Source organism: Scyliorhinus torazame, chromosome 4 (genome assembly GCF_047496885.1).
Source record: "Scyliorhinus torazame isolate Kashiwa2021f chromosome 4, sScyTor2.1, whole genome shotgun sequence".
NCBI lineage: Eukaryota > Metazoa > Chordata > Chondrichthyes > Carcharhiniformes > Scyliorhinidae > Scyliorhinus > Scyliorhinus torazame.
Window position 1 is genome coordinate 313,778,758 of NC_092710.1, and position 16,580 is coordinate 313,795,337.

General features: G+C 47.6%; 1 protein-coding gene across 2 annotated transcripts in view; it reads right to left on the reverse strand.

Moving 5' to 3' along the window:
- The window catches only part of mertka (c-mer proto-oncogene tyrosine kinase a), a 245,025-nt gene that overhangs the window by 4,022 nt on the left and 224,423 nt on the right, over positions 1-16,580 (reverse strand). For both annotated transcript variants that reach the window (XM_072500095.1, XM_072500094.1), the window contains exon 18: positions 2,810-2,946. In XM_072500095.1, the coding sequence (XP_072356196.1) occupies positions 2,810-2,946 (137 nt within the window). The remainder of the gene's footprint in view (positions 1-2,809; positions 2,947-16,580) is intronic.

Sequence of the window (16,580 nt, forward strand, 5' to 3'; positions counted from 1 at the left end):
TTTCCTTCCTTTTCCCTTCTAGCAGTTTCCTGCACTAAGAATTCTGACTCTTCATCAAGGTTAGTCAATAGAAGAATTAGTCTGACCTGCATTTGCACTTGTGCCTTTGCATTGGAAAGGCTGCAGGTTCAAGCCCCACTCCAGAGCTTGGGTACTTAACGTGGACTGATAGATCAGCGCAAATCCGAGGGAGTGATGCATTACTAGAGATCATGGGCGCTCCGACCCCTCCGCTGGGTCAGAGTATCGCTGGGGGGCGGCGTGAATCCTGCCCCGCTGGCTGCTGAATTCTCTGGCACCGGAGATTTGGTGGGGGAGGGAATCGCGCCGCGCCGATCGCTGGCCGCTGGCAGTGGCCCCTCCGGCGATTCTCCGGCCCGCGATGGGCCGAGTGGCCGCCCATTTTTTTTGCCGATCCCGCCAGTGTAAATTAGAGTAGGTCCTTACCGGCAGGACCTGGTGGCGCAGGCGGCCTCCGGGGTCCAAGGGGGGAGCACGGTGGGATCTGGCTCCGGGAGGTGCCCCACAGTGGCCTGGCTCACGATCGGGGCCCACCGATCCGCGGGCGGGCCTGTGCCATGGGGGCACTCTATTCTTCTGCACCGGCGGCTGTAGCCCTCTGCGCATGCGCTGGGATGATGCCAGCATACGCTGGTGCTGCCACGCATGTGCCAACATGCGCCGGCAGACGCCCTTCGGCACCGGTCGGCGTGGCGCAGACCACTCCGGGCCAGCCTAGCCCCTGAAGGTGCGGAGGATTCCGCACCTTTGGGGCGGCTCGACACCGGAGTGGTTCACGTCACTCCTTCCTGCTGGAGTTGCCCGCCCCGCCGATTACGGCAGAATCCCGCCCCATGGGCGCAATTTTCCGCCCCTGCGCCGGTTTGGAGAATCGCCTGGCGCGCCATTTCCCCCCACGACGCCAGTCTGACGCCCCCCGCGATGCACCCAAGCGGCGGGAACGGCCCCGTCGAGCTCTGCGCGCCGCAGGCCGGAGAATCGCCCGGGACAGCCAAAATAGCAATTCTCCGCTACACCCGCTATTCTCCGGCCCGGATGGGCCGAGCGGCCTGCCCAAAACGCCGGCTTCCCGCCGGCACCATCCACACCTGGTTGCTGCCGGCGGGAACAGCGTGGGAACGCTGGGGGGGGGGGGGGGGGGGGGCGGCCTGTGGGGAGGAGGGGGGGGGGTTCTTTCACCGGGGTTGCACTCAAAAGGGGTCTGGCCCGCAATCGGTGTCCACCGATCGGCGGCCCGGCCTCTCTGAAGGTGGACCTCCTTTCCTCCGCGCCCCGCAAGATCCATCCAACATCTTCTTGCGGGGCAGCCTTGAGGAGGACGGCAACCACGCATGCGCGGGTGACGCCAGTTAGGCTGCGGATGACGCGGCGCCGCTTTTATGCGACGCCAATGCCCGGCGCACGCTGACGACGCTGCTTTAGCGACTCGCCCCCCGAGTTTCTCGCAGCCCCGATCCTAGCCCATTTTCGTGCCCTGAATCGCTCGAGATCAGGGCTGTTTCACGCCGTCGTGAACCTCAACGGCGTTCAGGACGGCGTGGGCACTTAGTCGCGGGAGCGGAGAATCGCACGTCTTTCAGAAAGGTTTGGTCAGTTGGATCCGATTTGGATTGAAAAAGGGTAAAGTTCTCCCAGTGTTTTGACCGATAGTTCTCTCCCAGCTAGCACCACAAAAACAAATTAACTGGTCATTTATTTCATTTGCTATCTGTGGGATCTTGCCATACTCATGTCGGCCATCAATTCATGTACTACTAAGATTTCCTTTATTGATTGCTAGATGTCATCAGAATGGGTAATGATAGGCAATTGGAAGTCACCACCCTCACACACTTAACAATCAATCTTTTTGGGGGAGCTGTGGGCCCCGATGAGAGGCCAGAAAGTTGGAAGTGTGGGGCAATGCCAACAAAATCATTTGAAGGACTCTGGCCACATTTTAGGTCAACTCCTTAAGGGTTGAGAACCCACTTCCAGCAACTGCTGGCCAGTTGGAGGGACGGCAGCTCCTCGGAACCAGCAACACCACTGGGAGTGATGGCCAATGCTGGAACTGCACCCAGCCAAGAAGACGTAGCAATGCACACCGCTCTTGCAGCAAGTCAGGTGGGGTTAGGGGTCGCCAGAGCCAGTAAGACAGGCCTTGGAAAGGAGATGGCAGGGAGTTGTTGAGGGCAGAGATAGATCTTACCATGTGGATGCCCACTGAGGGCCCCTCCGCCACCAAGCCCGTAGGGAAGTCACCAGGGTTCACAAGGTGGTCTCCCCATGCAGCAGAGGGCCCACCCACTTAAGTGGATGGGCAGGCCACCTGCCACCTTCCCTGCTGTTATCAAATAGCAGGAGAAATATGGTATTTTCACCCCTAACCTTCCCGTCGCATTTTACAGGCATAATGGCAAAATCCAGATCCTAGGACTGTCAGAAAGAAGCACCAATCACAGAATTAGCAGTGCAGTGTTGTAGGCTCATCTTTGGTGATGAGCCTTTTATTGGCAGTGCCAGATTAGAGAATTTATCCGATCCTCTCTGAATGACGTTAAATTTGAGTCTCATCTTGTAGTTTAGTCGGGCAGCATGGTCGGCACGGGCTTGGAGGGCTGAAGGGCCTGTTCCTGTGCTGTACATTTCTTTGTTCTTTGTTCTTTGACTGTACTGCGCTTTTGTGCAACAGAGAGTCGAAACTCTAAATGTGTCATAAGTTCTTGAAAGCCGTTTAGTGAACTTACGGGATAAATGGAGGTCAGTTTACCTCTTGTGAAAACAAAGGTACATGTGAAATACTCACAGTTCATCCAAGCAATCTGAAGGCTCTTTCAACCTGTGACCTGCTTGCAGATAGTCATAAATTTCATGATTCTGGACTCCTGGGTAAGGGGTCATCCCTCGGGTAACTATCTCCCACATTGTAACTCCAAAAGCCCACTGGAAACAGACAAAAGGGAGTCATTGAAACAGTGTCACAACAGTGATTCATTTCCTTTGTGAGCAGTAAAATATAGACAGATTTTGTTTCTATTCCAACAAGTTTATGACTTGCTGTAGCCTTCAGGAACAGACCACGTCATCACACTGTGGTGACAGGAAATTTACCTATATTAATATAACTGAATGATAAAATGAACAAAAATTGTATTTGTGCGCCCAACAAGTTTCATATTTCCAATGTTAAAAACCAATTGTTGTTTGTAAATTTTATTACGTAAGAACATGAGTGAACTCGAGAAATAGGGACAGAACTGACCACACAGTCCCTCCAGGCTGCTCCACCATTCAATACAATCATGATAGATCTTCTGCCTCAATTCTGTTTACGTGTTGATTCCCCATGTTGCTCAACTCCCTGAGACACCAAAAATCTGTCTCCGATTTAAATATGTTCAAGAATAAGCATTGAAATCCCTACAAAGACCATGCCAAAGATTCACAACTGAGTGAAGAAATTTCTCTTCATCCGAGTTATAGAGTTTGTGCCATTTTCTTGCCCTATCCCTTCTGCCAAAATGCATTACTTCACACTTCTCAATGTTAAATTCCATCTTTTACAAGCCTGACCATTCTACTCGCCTATCGAATGTCATGTTGCAGGCAATTAGGATCATCCTCACTGTTTGCTACTTCTCAAGTTTGGCATCAGATTTAAACATCTATCCTGTCTTCCAAGATCCAAGTTATCTGTAGCAACAACAAAAAAAAGCAGTGACCCGTGGGCAACACCACCGTCTACCATCCTCCGGACACAGGTTTACAACAATCCGCTGTTTGCTGTCCTTCTCGACGTATATTCTTCCTTAGAGGCAAAGACCAAGACTGTGCATAATACTCCAACTGCAATCTGACAAAAGCTCTTTACAATTGTAGTAAGACCTCCTTGCCATTTCACTCCAATTTCCTTACACTAAAGACTGACAATGCCATTTTTCTTTGTACTTACTTGCCAAACCTGTATGCTAACTTTGTGCTCCTTGTACAAGTACATCTAAGTCTCCCTGAACACCAACATTTATAAGTTTCAAGCCTTTGAAAAAATACTGTTTTTATTCTTACATCAAAATGAATAACCTAACACCTTCCCTACATTATATTCCATCTGTCACTTTACGCCCACAGTTAAACCGTTGGTATCTTTTTGTAGCCTCGTTTATGTTCTCCTCACAGCTTACATTCCCACCCAGCTTTGCATCATTAACAAACTTACGCTCTCCTCTTTAAGTCATTAATTTAGATTGCAAATAGGCGAGGTCCCAGCACGGATCCTGTGTAGTACTCCAATAGACATTTCACTAGCGAGCCCACCAACATGAAAATGCGCTGTTTATACCTATTCTCTTCTTCCTCTTCATTACACAATACACTATCCATGCTTTAAAAAAATTTGTTGATGGTATGTAGATGTCACTGGCTAACATTTATTGCTCATCCCTCATTGCCGTTGAAAGGGTGCTGATGTGCTGCCTTCTTGAACCTCTGTGGCCCTTGTGTTGCAGAAAAACCCACAGTGCAGTGAAGAGTGTTCCAGGATTTTGACCCAGCAACATTGGGGTGAAATATTACATAAGCTAAGAGCTCATGGAGTTGAATGTATAAACTTTTGGTGGAACCTTATTGAATGCCTGATGGCAATCCAAGTATACTAAATCGACTGGTTCTCCTTTATCTATCCTCCTAGATAAATCCCCTAAAAACTCTAATAAATATGCCAAGCATGATTTCCCTATTGGAAAGCCATACTACCTGTGTCTGATTATACCATGATTTTCTAAATGCATCTTTAAGACTTCTTTAATATTAGATTCCAGCATTTTCCACGATGATTGATGTCAGACTAACTGGCCTGTAGTTCCCGGTTTTCTCTTTCACTGTCACCTCGACCCCCCCAAACCACCCCCCTCCCCACCCAATTTTTGAATTAGATTTTCACGTTAACTTCATTGCAGTGTTAATGTAAGCCTACTTGTCACTAATAAAGATTATTATTTTTAAAAAAATTATAGCAGTGAATTTCCAATTTGCTGGACCATTCTAGACTTGAGGGAATTTTCAAAAATGATAACGAGTTCATCTACTGTCTTTTAGAATTCTAGGACGTAGGCCACGAGGCCCTGGGGATTTATTGAATTAAACTTTCTCCTTTTTATGTACTTATAAAAACTATTATAATCTGTTTTTTTATATTCCTGGCTCGTTGATTCTCAATCTATTTTCCTTTTTTATTCGCTTTTTGGACACTGCTGATTTCTAAACTCCCCAATCCTCAGGCTTAACACTCTTATTTTAATTCAAAGCTATCCTTAACCTCCTTAGTAAACCACAGGCGGACCTGTCTCAGTGAGGTTTTCTTTTTAATTGAAATGTTTTTGTTGGAACATTCTGAATAATTTCATTGACTGTTTCCCATTGTTTACTTAACACCATGCGGTTCAGAGTTATTGAGTAGTACAGAATTGAATATTGCTGAAATAAAGACATTTTGTTGAAGCTTTCCATCTCGTACTCACAGGCCCATCAGCTTTATACTGAAGGAGAAGACTGTGCTGAGTGGTTGGCAAGTAGACTTTGATTGGTAGCGTCTTTGCCATGGAGAATCCACCAGTTAATGGTGGCTGATCGTTAAGCATTGTCTGAAAATTTAAATGAGGCAGCTCGACTCTGACTGGTTAAGGCATTACCCTGAGGGATGAACCAGCGAATGACTATCACCTATTTTGACAAAGCTTCAGTAAAATGTCTTTTTTGTCATCAATACTAAACTTTTGGTCTATTCACCAAAAATGGTGACCGGATTTTCAAAAGTCAAAACCAAAACAAATTGAACAGGCTTGCGAAGGTAGAATTTTGTGCTGATGCACATGTTGCGAGATCAACAGCAGGAATCTGGGAGAGGCAACTGAAGGTAGAGCATATGACAGCCTCTCTCTGAATATGACCAGCTAGAGTTGGCAATTCTTGAAAACAACAGTTTCATTTATAATTTTCCCTCATTTAAAAAAAAAATTGAACCGAGGCATTGTTTGTCATAAGATCAGAGACTCCTCTATTCCATTCTAATTTTACTGCGCCGTGAACAAGGATAATAGCAATCTCCAATTAGAAGCCTTGTTTATTTTCAGTTCCACACAGGGGGCGGGATTCTCCGACGCCCCGCCGGGGGCTGGCGTGAATCCTGCCCCCGCCGGTTGCCGAATTCTCCGGCACCGGATATTCGGCGAGGGTGGGAATCACGCCGCGCCGGTTGGCGGGCCCCCCCCCCGGCGATTCTCCGGGCGCGATGGGCCGAAGTCCCGCTGCTGGAATGCCTGTCCCGCCGGCGAGAATCAAACCACCTCTCTTACCGGCGGGACAAGGCGGCACGGGCGGGCTCCGGGGTCCTGGCGGGGGGGGGGGGGGTGTGGGGCTATCTGGCCCCAGGGGGTGCCCCCACAGTGGCCTGGCCCGCGATTGGGGCCCACCGATCCACGAGCGGGCCTGTGCTGTGGGGGCACTCTTTTCCTTCCGCCTTCGCCATGGTCTCCACTATGGCGGAGGCGGAAGAGACCCCCCCACTGCGCATGCACGGGGATGCCGTGAGCGGCCGCTGACGCTCCCGCGCATGCGCCGCCCGTCAAAGTAATTTCCGCGTCAGCTGGCGGGGCACCAAAGGCCTTTCCCGCCAGCTGGCGGGGCGGAAATCAGTCCAGCGCGGGCCTAGCCCCTCAAGGTCAGGGCTCGGCCGCTCAAGATGCGGAGACTTCCGCACCTTTGGGGCGGCGCGATGCCGGACTGATTTGCGCCGTTTTTGGCGCCGGTCGGCGGACATCGCGCCGATATCGGAGAATCCCGCCCAGGGTTCTAATGACAGACATTGTACATTAGAAGCTGGATTTTAAACTTGCAAACATAACTCAAGTGTGGAAAATTTTTGTTTGTGCCCAGAACTGCAAGCAGGAAAGCACAAAATCCTTCAATGCCACAGCAACCAAACTTGTGTTCCATTTTCCTCAGAGCTGGACTGATGGTTTAACCACTGGGCACCGTCTGGCTAGCTCTTCCAAGTAATGCTTGTGCTTTGTGGGCACACTGTCAATCTTCTGTTGCTACCCAGAGGTTGATTCCCCTCCTGCTCCCAGGTTAATTTCGAGGCAGTCATGGTGGGAAATTGACCCCATGACAACCTATAAATTAACTCCGAGAGCGCTTACAAATTAATTCCACTGTCTCCTGGAAATCATTATTTCCACCACTGGCCTCCAACTTGCCAATGTGCTCTCCCACTGACCTTCTGTGTGCCCAGACCCCCTGGACACAATGGCCTCCTTCATGGAATCAGTCTGATGGAATGGCCAATCCGTGAATCAACCAGGGGAACAAACCAGTGGACCCATTGAGACCCAGTCCATTTTGGTGAAAAATAATTCACCTCCTGGCACTGTCTCTGGATGCTGGCGAGAAGGATGTCTGCTCAGGCGGGAATGTCCCACCACAGCCACTTAACAGTCGGGAGTGGGCAGTATTCCCATTCGCAAGGTGCAGCCGAGAGGGGCTTTTTTTGGGGGGTGTTGCCGACAGTAAATGGAATGTGAGGTAAAGGGAACGAGAGGGGTAATGAAGAGACAAGACACTGATACTGTGCTGAGCAAAATCTCTGTGATGGTTCATGCAAAGAGGGAAAAGCTGAGGAACACCAAACTGGGTCTGTGCTGCCAAAACCAGGATCAGTGGACACCACACCAATCAACTGCAGTCAGAACTCCTCTCATATTATGTAATTAGCTGTGTTTAAATATAATCTTGTTTGAAACTACAATGTCATTCTCAAACCCAATATAAGACCCTCAGAAATCAGAGCAGAATTAGGTCACTCGGCCCATCGAGTCTGCTCCGCCATTCAATCATGGCTGATATTTTTCTCATCCCCATTCTCCTGCCTTCTCCCCATAACCCCTGATCCCCTTATTGATTAAAAACCTATCTATTTCTGTCTCAAAGACACTCAGTGATTTGGCCTCCACAGCCTTCTATGGCAAAGAGTTCCACAGATTCACCACCCACTGGCTGAAGAAATTCCTCCTCATCTCTGTTTTAAGGGATCGTCCCTTTAGTCTGAGATGGTGTCTTCAGCTTCTAATTTTTCTCACAAGTGGAGACATCCTCTCCACATCCACTCTATCCAGGCCTCGCAGTATCCTGGAAGTTTCAATAAGATCCCCCCTCATCCTTCTAAACTCCAACGAGTACAGACCCAGAATCCTCAACCGTTCCTCATATGACAAGCTCTTCCTTCCAGGGATCATTCTTGTGAACCTCCTCAGGACCCTTTCAAAGGCCAGCACATCCTTCCTTAGATATGGGGCCCAAAACTGCTCACAATACTCCAAATGGGGTCTGACCAGAGCCTTATAAAGCCTCAGAAGTACATCCCTGGTGTTGTATTCTAATCCTCTCGACATGAATGCTAACATTACATTTGCCTTCCTTACTGCCGACTGAACCTGCATGTTAACCTTAAGAGAATCATGAACAAGGACTCCCAAGTATCTTGGTGCTTCTGATTTCCTAAGCATTTCCCCATTTAGAAAATAGTCTATGCCTCCATTTCTCCTTCCAAACTTTTCCACATTGTATTCCATCTGCCACTTCTTTGTCCACTCTCCTAGCCTGTCCAAGAACTTCTGCAGCCCATCTGCTTCCTCAATATTATATGTTCCTCTACAAATCTTTGTATCATATCAGGGGCATGGGAACCTGGATTGTAGTTTTAGGGTAAGGGAGAATGAGAGTATAGAGGCCAGGAGCACAGATTTGACGTCGCAGGAGGGGGCCAGTGTTCAGGTAGGTGGTTTGAAGTGTGTCTACTTCAATGCCAGGAGTATACGAAACAAGGTAGGGGAACTGGCAACATGGGTTGGTACCTGGGACTTCGATGTTGTGGCCATTTCGGAGACATGGATAGAGCAGGGACAGGAATAGATGTTGCAGGTTCCGGGGTTTAGGTGTTTTAGTAAGCTCAGAGAAGGAGGCAAAAGAGGGGGAGGTGTGGCGCTGCTAGTCAAGAGCAGTATTACGGTGGCGGAGAGGATGCTAGATGGGGACTTTTCTTCCGAGGTAGTATGGGCTGAAGTTAGAAACAGGAAAGGAGAGGTCACCCTGTTGGGAGTTTTTTATAGGCCTCCTAATAGTTCTAGGGATGTAGAGGAAAGGATGGCGAAGATGATTCTGGATAAGAGCGAAAGTAACAGGGTAGTTATTATGGGAGACTTTAACTTTCCAAATATTGACTGGAAAAGATATAGTTCGAGTACAATAGATGGGTCGTTTTTTGTACAGTGTGTGCAGGAGGGTTTCCTGAAACAATATGTTGACAGGCCAACAAGAGGCGAGGCCACGTTGGATTTGGTTTTGGGTAATGAACCAGGCCAGGTGTTGGATTTGGAGGTAGGAGAGCACTTTGGGGACAGTGACCACAATTCGGTGACGTTTACGTTAATGATGGAAAGGGATAAGTATACACCGCAGGGCAAGAGTTATAGCTGGGGGAAGGGCAATTACGATGCCATTAGACGTGACTTGGGGGGAATAAGGTGGAGAAGTAGGCTGCAAGTGTTGGACACACTGGATAAGTGGAGCTTGTTCAAGGATCAGCTACTGCGTGTTCTTGATAAGTATGTACCGGTCAGGCAGGGAGGAAGGTGCCGAGCGAGGGAACCGTGGTTTACCAAAGAAGTGGAATCTCTTGTTAAGAGGAAGAAGGAGGCCTATGTGAAGATGAGGTGTGAAGTTTCAGTTGGGGCGATGGATAGTTACAAGGTAGCGAGGAAGGATCTAAAGAGAGAGCTAAGACGAGCAAGGAGGGGACATGAGAAGTATTTGGCAGGAAGGATCAATGAAAACCCAAAAGCTTTCTATAGGTATGTCAGGAATAAGCGAATGACTAGAGAAAGAGTAGGACCAGTCAAGGACAGGGATGGGAAATTGTGTGTGGAGTCTGAAGAGATAGGCGAGATACTAAATGAATATTTTTCGTCAGTATTCACTCAGGAAAAAGATAATGTTGTGGAGGAGAATGCTGAGCCCCAGGCTAATAGAATAGATGGCATTGAGGTATGTAGGGGAAGAGGTGTTGGCAATTCTGGACAGGCTTAAAATAGATAAGTCCCCAGGACCTGATGGAATTTATCCTAGGATTCTCTGGGAGGCCAGGGAAGAGATTGCTGGACCTTTGGCTTTGATTTTTATGTCATCATTGGCTACAGGAATAGTGCCAGAGGACTGGAGGACAGCAAATGTGGTCCCTTTGTTCAAAAAGTGGAGCAGAGACAACCCCGGCAACTATAGACCGGTGAGCCTCACGTCTGTAGTGGGTAAAGTCTTGGAGGGGATTATAAGAGACAAGATTTATAATCATCTAGATAGGAATAATATGATCAAGGATAGTCAGCATGGCTTTGTGAAGGGTAGGTCATGCCTCACAAACCTTATCGAGTTCTTTGAGAAGGTGACTGAACAGGTAGATGAGGGTAGAGCAGTTGATGTGGTGTATATGGATTTCAGCAAAGCGTTTGATAAGGTTCCTCACGGTAGGCTATTGCAGAAAATACGGAGGCTGGGGATTGAGGGTGATTTAGAGATGTGGATCAGAAATTGGCTAGCTGAAAGAAGACAGAGGGTGGTGGTTGATGGGAAATGTTCAGAATGGAGTACAGTCACAAACCAGAAAATGCTGGAAATACTCAGGTCAGACAGCGTCTGTTGAGAGAAACAAAGTTAACTTCAGATCAATGACCTCTCATCAGAACTGGGAAAAGATTGCAATGTAATGGCTTTTATGTAGGTGAGGTGGGGAAGGGTGGAAAAAGAACAAGAGTAAAAATTTGTGATAGTGTGGAAGGCAACAAGTGAAAGAATTAGAAAGTAATAAAGATGAGCAAGTTAAGACAAACTTAAATTCCTTTGGCAAGAAGAGCAGAACTTTTTTTGAAAATATTTTTATTCTCCTTTTTCACATTTTCATCCAAATTTACACCCACCACAAACAATCAACAGTAACAAATACAATGTCAATCCCTGGCCAAAAATCCCTTCCTCCCACCAATCCCCAAACAACCCTCAACATTTTAAATAGAAACATCAAAGAAAAGGAATCAGGAATCCATCATTACCCATAGTCACCAACAACATACACAGTCCAAACCCCCCCACCCCACTCCAAAGCTCAATGTCATCCAATTCTTGAAAGTGCATAATAAACACAGCCAATGAATTGTAGAAGCTTTCCATCCTTCGCCTCAACTCAAACTTCACCTTCTCATGCGTTAATAACTCCCAACAGATCCCTCCGCCACGCCAGGGCACAAGGTGGAGAAACTGACCTCCACTCCAACAGGATCCGCCTTTGGACGATCAGCGAGGCAAAGGCTAAAACATCTGCCTCCCCAGCCGCTTCCAACCCCGGCCAATCCGATACCCCGAATAAGACCTCCAGAGTACCCGGCTCAAGCCTCACGTGTACCAACTTTGAAATTACCCTGAACAACTCCCTCCAATACCCCTCCAGATTTGGACCAAAACATATGAATGTGGTTTGCGGGGCTCCTCACCCAACGTTCACAAACATCCTCTATCCCTTCAAAGAGTCGACTCATCCTCGCCTTTGTGAGGTGCGCCCTATTCTTTGAGAAGTTCTTTGAGAAGGTGACTGAACAGGTAGACGAGGGTAGAGCAGTTGATGTGGTGTATATGGATTTCAGCAAAGCGTTTGATAAGGTTCCCCACGGTAGGCTATTGCAAAATATACGGAGGCTGGGGATTGAGGGTGATTTAGAGATGTGGATCAGAAATTGGCTAGCTGAAAGAAGACAGAGGGTGGTGCTTGATGGGAAATGTTCAGAATGGAGTACAGTCACAAGTGGAGTACCACAAGGATCTGTTCTGGGGCCGTTGCTGTTTGTCATTTTTATCAATGACCTAGAGGAAGGCGCAGAAGGGTGGGTGAGTAAATTTGCAGACGATACTAAAGTCGGTGGTGTTGTCGATAGTGTGGAAGGATGTAGCAGGTTACAGAGGGATATAGATAAGCTGCAGAGCTGGGCTGAGAGGTGGCAAATGGAGTTTAATGTAGAGAAGTGTGAGGTGATTCACTTTGGAAGGAATAACAGGAATGCGGAATATTTGGCTAATGGTAAAGTTCTTGAAAGTGTGGATGAGCAGAGGGATCTAGGTGTCCATGTACATAGATCCCTGAAAGTTGCCACCCAGGTTGATAGGGTTGTGAAGAAGGCCTATGGAGTGTTGGCCTTTATTGGTAGAGGGATTGAGTTCCGGAGTCGGGAGGTCATGTTGCAGCTGTACAGAACTCTGGTACGGCCGCATTTGGAGTATTGCGTACAGTTCTGGTCACCGCATTATAGGAAGGACGTGGAGGCTTTGGAGCGGGTGCAGAGGAGATTTACCAGGATGTTGCCTGGTATGGAGGGAAAATCTTATGAGGAAAGGCTGATGGACTTGAGGTTGTTTTCGTTGGAGAGAAGAAGGTTAAGAGGAGACTTAATAGAGGCATACAAAATGATCAGGGGGTTGGATAGGGTGGACAGTGAGAGCCTTCTCCCGCGGATGGAAATGGCTGGCACGAGGGGACATAACTTTAAACTGAGGGGTAATAGATATAGGACAGAGGTCAGAGGTAGGTTCTTTACGCAAAGAGTAGTGAGGCCGTGGAATGCCCTACCTGCTACAGTAGTGAACTCGCCAACATGGAGGGCATTTAAAAGTTTATTGGATAAACATATGGATGACAATGGCATAGTGTAGGTTAGATGGCTTTTGTTTCGGTGCAACATCGTGGGCCGAAGGGCCTGTACTGCGCTGTATTGTTCTATGTTCTATGTTCTATCTGCCAACTTAGCAAATGTGCCTGAAGTTTCTTCTTCCAGATCATTAATGTATATTGTAAAAGGTTGTGGTCCCAGCACAGACCCCTGAGACACACCACTAGTCTCCGGCTGACATCCTGAAAAAGACCCCTTTATCCCCACTCTCTGCCTTCTGCCAGTCAGCCAATCCTCTCTCCATGACAGGATCTTACCCTTAACACCATGGGCTCTTAACTTATTTAACTGTCTCCTCTGCAGGACCTCGTCAAAGGCTTTCTGGAAATCTAAATAAATCACTTCCACTGGTTCTCCTTTGTCCAACTTCCTTGTTACCTCCTCAAAGAACGCTTTAACAGATTTGTCAGTCATGACCTCTCCTTGATAAGCCGTGCTGACTCAGTCCTATTTTATCATGCACTTCCAAATACTCCGTGATCTCATCTCTAAAATCTTACCGATGACTGAAGTCAGGCTAACCGGCCTATAATGTCCTGCCTTCTGCCTCCCTCCCTTCTTAAACAGTGGTGTTACATAAGCTATTTTCCAGTCCTCTGAGACACTTCCTGCCTCCAGTGGTTCCTGAAAGATCACCACCAATGCCTCCACAATCTCCTCCGCTATCTCTTTTAGGACCCTGGGGTGTAGGCCATCCGGTCCAGGTGATTTATCCACCTTCAGACCTTTCAGTTTCCCCAGAACCTTCTCCTTAGTAATGGTCACTGCACTCACCTCTGCCCCCTGCAATTTGTAATTCAATTACAATTATTTCTTCTCAGAGGCTTATTTAATATGAGATTAATAATTAAACTTGCCCTCTCATATAATACTAGGTCTTTATCCCTAGTTGGTTCCAGAATAAATTATTCTAGAAAGCAATCACAAATGTATGACACAGTGGTTAGCACTGATGCCTAACGATGCCAAGGACCCAGGTTCGATCCGGTCCCAGATCACTGTCCGTGTGGAGTTTGCACATTCTCCCAGTGTCTGCATGGGTGTCAGTGTCACAACCAAAAAGATGTGCAGGGTAGGTGGATTGGCCACGTTAAAGTGGCCCTTAATTGGGAAAAAAAGAATTGGGTACTCTAAATTTTTTTTTAAAGCGTCCAAAATGTTCTACAAACGCGCCTCGCTGACTGCCTTTGCCAATTTGATTTGTCTAGTCTAGAAGAGGATTTAAGCCACTCACAACAGTTACATTGCCTTTGTTACAAGCACCGATAATTTCTTGCTTAATGCTCAGTACAATATTGGAAGTGCTGCTGGGGCCCTATAAAATACTTCCGTCAGTGTTTTCTGACCCTTGTTTTTCGCCAACCTCCACAAATACAGATTCTACCACCTGATATAATATTAATAATCTTTATTCATGTCACAAGTAGACTTTCATTAACACTGCAATGAAGTTACCGTGAAAAGCCCTTAGTCGCCACACTCTGGCACCTGTTTGGGTAAACTAAGGGAGAATTCAGAATATCCAATTCACCCAACAAGCATGTCTTTCGGAAACCGGGGCACCCAGAAGAAACCCACACGGGGAGAATGTGCTGACTCGGCACAGACAGTGACCCAAGCCGGGAATCGAATCTGGGACCCTGGTGCTGCGAAACAACAGTGCTAACCACTGTGCTGCCCATATTCTGTACGAAAACCCTTTCTCACTAATGTACTCATGTTATAATAGTAGCTTATTGTCACAAGTAGGCTTCAATGAAGTTACTGTGAAAAGCCCCTCGTCGCCACATTCCGGCGCCTGTTCGGGGAGGCTGGTACGGGAATTGAACCCGCACTGCTGCCTTGTTTTGCATTACAAGCCAGCTGTTTAGCCCAGTGTGCTAAACCAGCCCCCTTTCTCCTAGTAAAGTTATCCTTTACTATGACTGTGTACGCCAGAATATTTATTTGCCAACTCTGGTCACCTAGTAGCCATTTCTCTGCAGTGGCAATTATCACTATTTGTGCCATTTGTTCATCTATCTTATTACAACTGCTTCAGACATTCTTTTAGAAAGACTTCAAATGTTTGAAAAACTATTTGTTTCATGGCCCTCATTCACCGATGCACTATTACCATTGGACTCTCTGCCGCCCCCCCCACCACCACGTCCCACTCCCCTTCCCACTCAGGTTGCCTGTATGCAAATTTCTACTGCATGCCTTGACCTCTCCCTCTCTCTCTCTTTGGATTCCTAAATCTACCTTCACCTGCCCCGACCCCCCATTGTTCATTAGTTCCGGAAGCTTGTCCTGTGTTTCAGCATTGCTGCAGTCTCGATAGTCTACACATGCTCATTGAGTGGGACCAGGTAGAATGCTCCTTCAGAGAGCCAGTGCACACACAATGGGCCGAATTGCCTCCTTCTGCACTGTAAAGATTCTTTGATTCATAACTGATGTGTGGTGATACAGCAGGACGCGGAGACCCATTTCCCTGTTTAGTTAATTGAAATGGCATTATGAAACCCGAGGCCAGAATTCCCCATCATTTTATTTAGTAAATTTAATGTACCCAATTATTTTTTTCCCCCCCATAAGGGGTAATTTTAGCATGGCCAATTCACCTACCCTGCACATCATTGGATTGTGGGGCTGGGACACGGGGAGAATGTTCAAACTCCACACAGACAGTGACCCAGGGCCGGGATTGAGCCCAGGCCCTTAGTGCCGTCAGGCAGCAGTGCTAACCACCGTGCCACCTGAATTCTCCGCTTTTTCATGCTGGCGAGGTTCTCCGGTCCCGCTGCAGTGAATGGAACTTGGGCCGAGCGTCATATTCTCCGTTCCTGCAGGCAGCGGTGGCAATTCGGATCGGAGAGTTATGGCGTGAGTGTCTATTGACATCACTGCGTCACTTAATAAGCTGTAGGTGAGGTGGGACCCATACATAAGGGGCAGCACGTAGCATTGTGCATAGCACAATTGCTTCACAGCTCCAGGGTTCCAGGTTCGATTCCGGCTTGGGTCACTGTCTGTGCGGAGTCTGCACATCCTCCCCGTGTGTGCGTGGGTTTCCTCCGGGTGCTCCGGTTTCCTCCCACAGTCCAAAGATGTGTAGGTTAGGTGGATTGGCCATGATAAATTGCCCCTAGTGTCCAAAATTGCCCTTAGTGTTGGGTGGGGTTACTGGGTTATGGGGATAGGGTGGAGGTGTTGACCTTGGGTCGGGTGCTCTTTCCAAGAGCTGGTGCAGACACGATGGGCCGAATGGCCTCCTTCTGCACTGTAAATTCTATGATAATGGCAGGACTCACAGAACGCAAGCGTATTTTACAACAACCAGCAAAGCCTATTTACACGGTCTATTTAAAAAGTCTCCACTAACTGCAGCAAACTGAAGTCATGACTGAAATTGAAGTAATTTCTCCTGATAAAAACAGTGACAAAATACACATTCTCTAGCTAAGTGCAGTGATTGATAGAAGGCTGCACAACGTAAAATCAAACCCAGCCCTTTTCAGCAGTGAGGTCAAAGACAAATAAGTGACAGAACCATTCCGACCATTAGAGCCGGGAATAGGTCCAGCCTGATGATAACCCACTTCCCCATCCCACCCAGGCATTCCAGCCACACTTTGCAGTAAGCCCCATTCTCTTTATAATAGTTCAATCTGCATTGTGAATAGTCCCATGTTGCCTCGACAACCCAGAAACAGGAGTTGCCCTGCTTCTCAATGATTGAATGCTGATAAGAATAACAAGAAGGATTTTGACTAT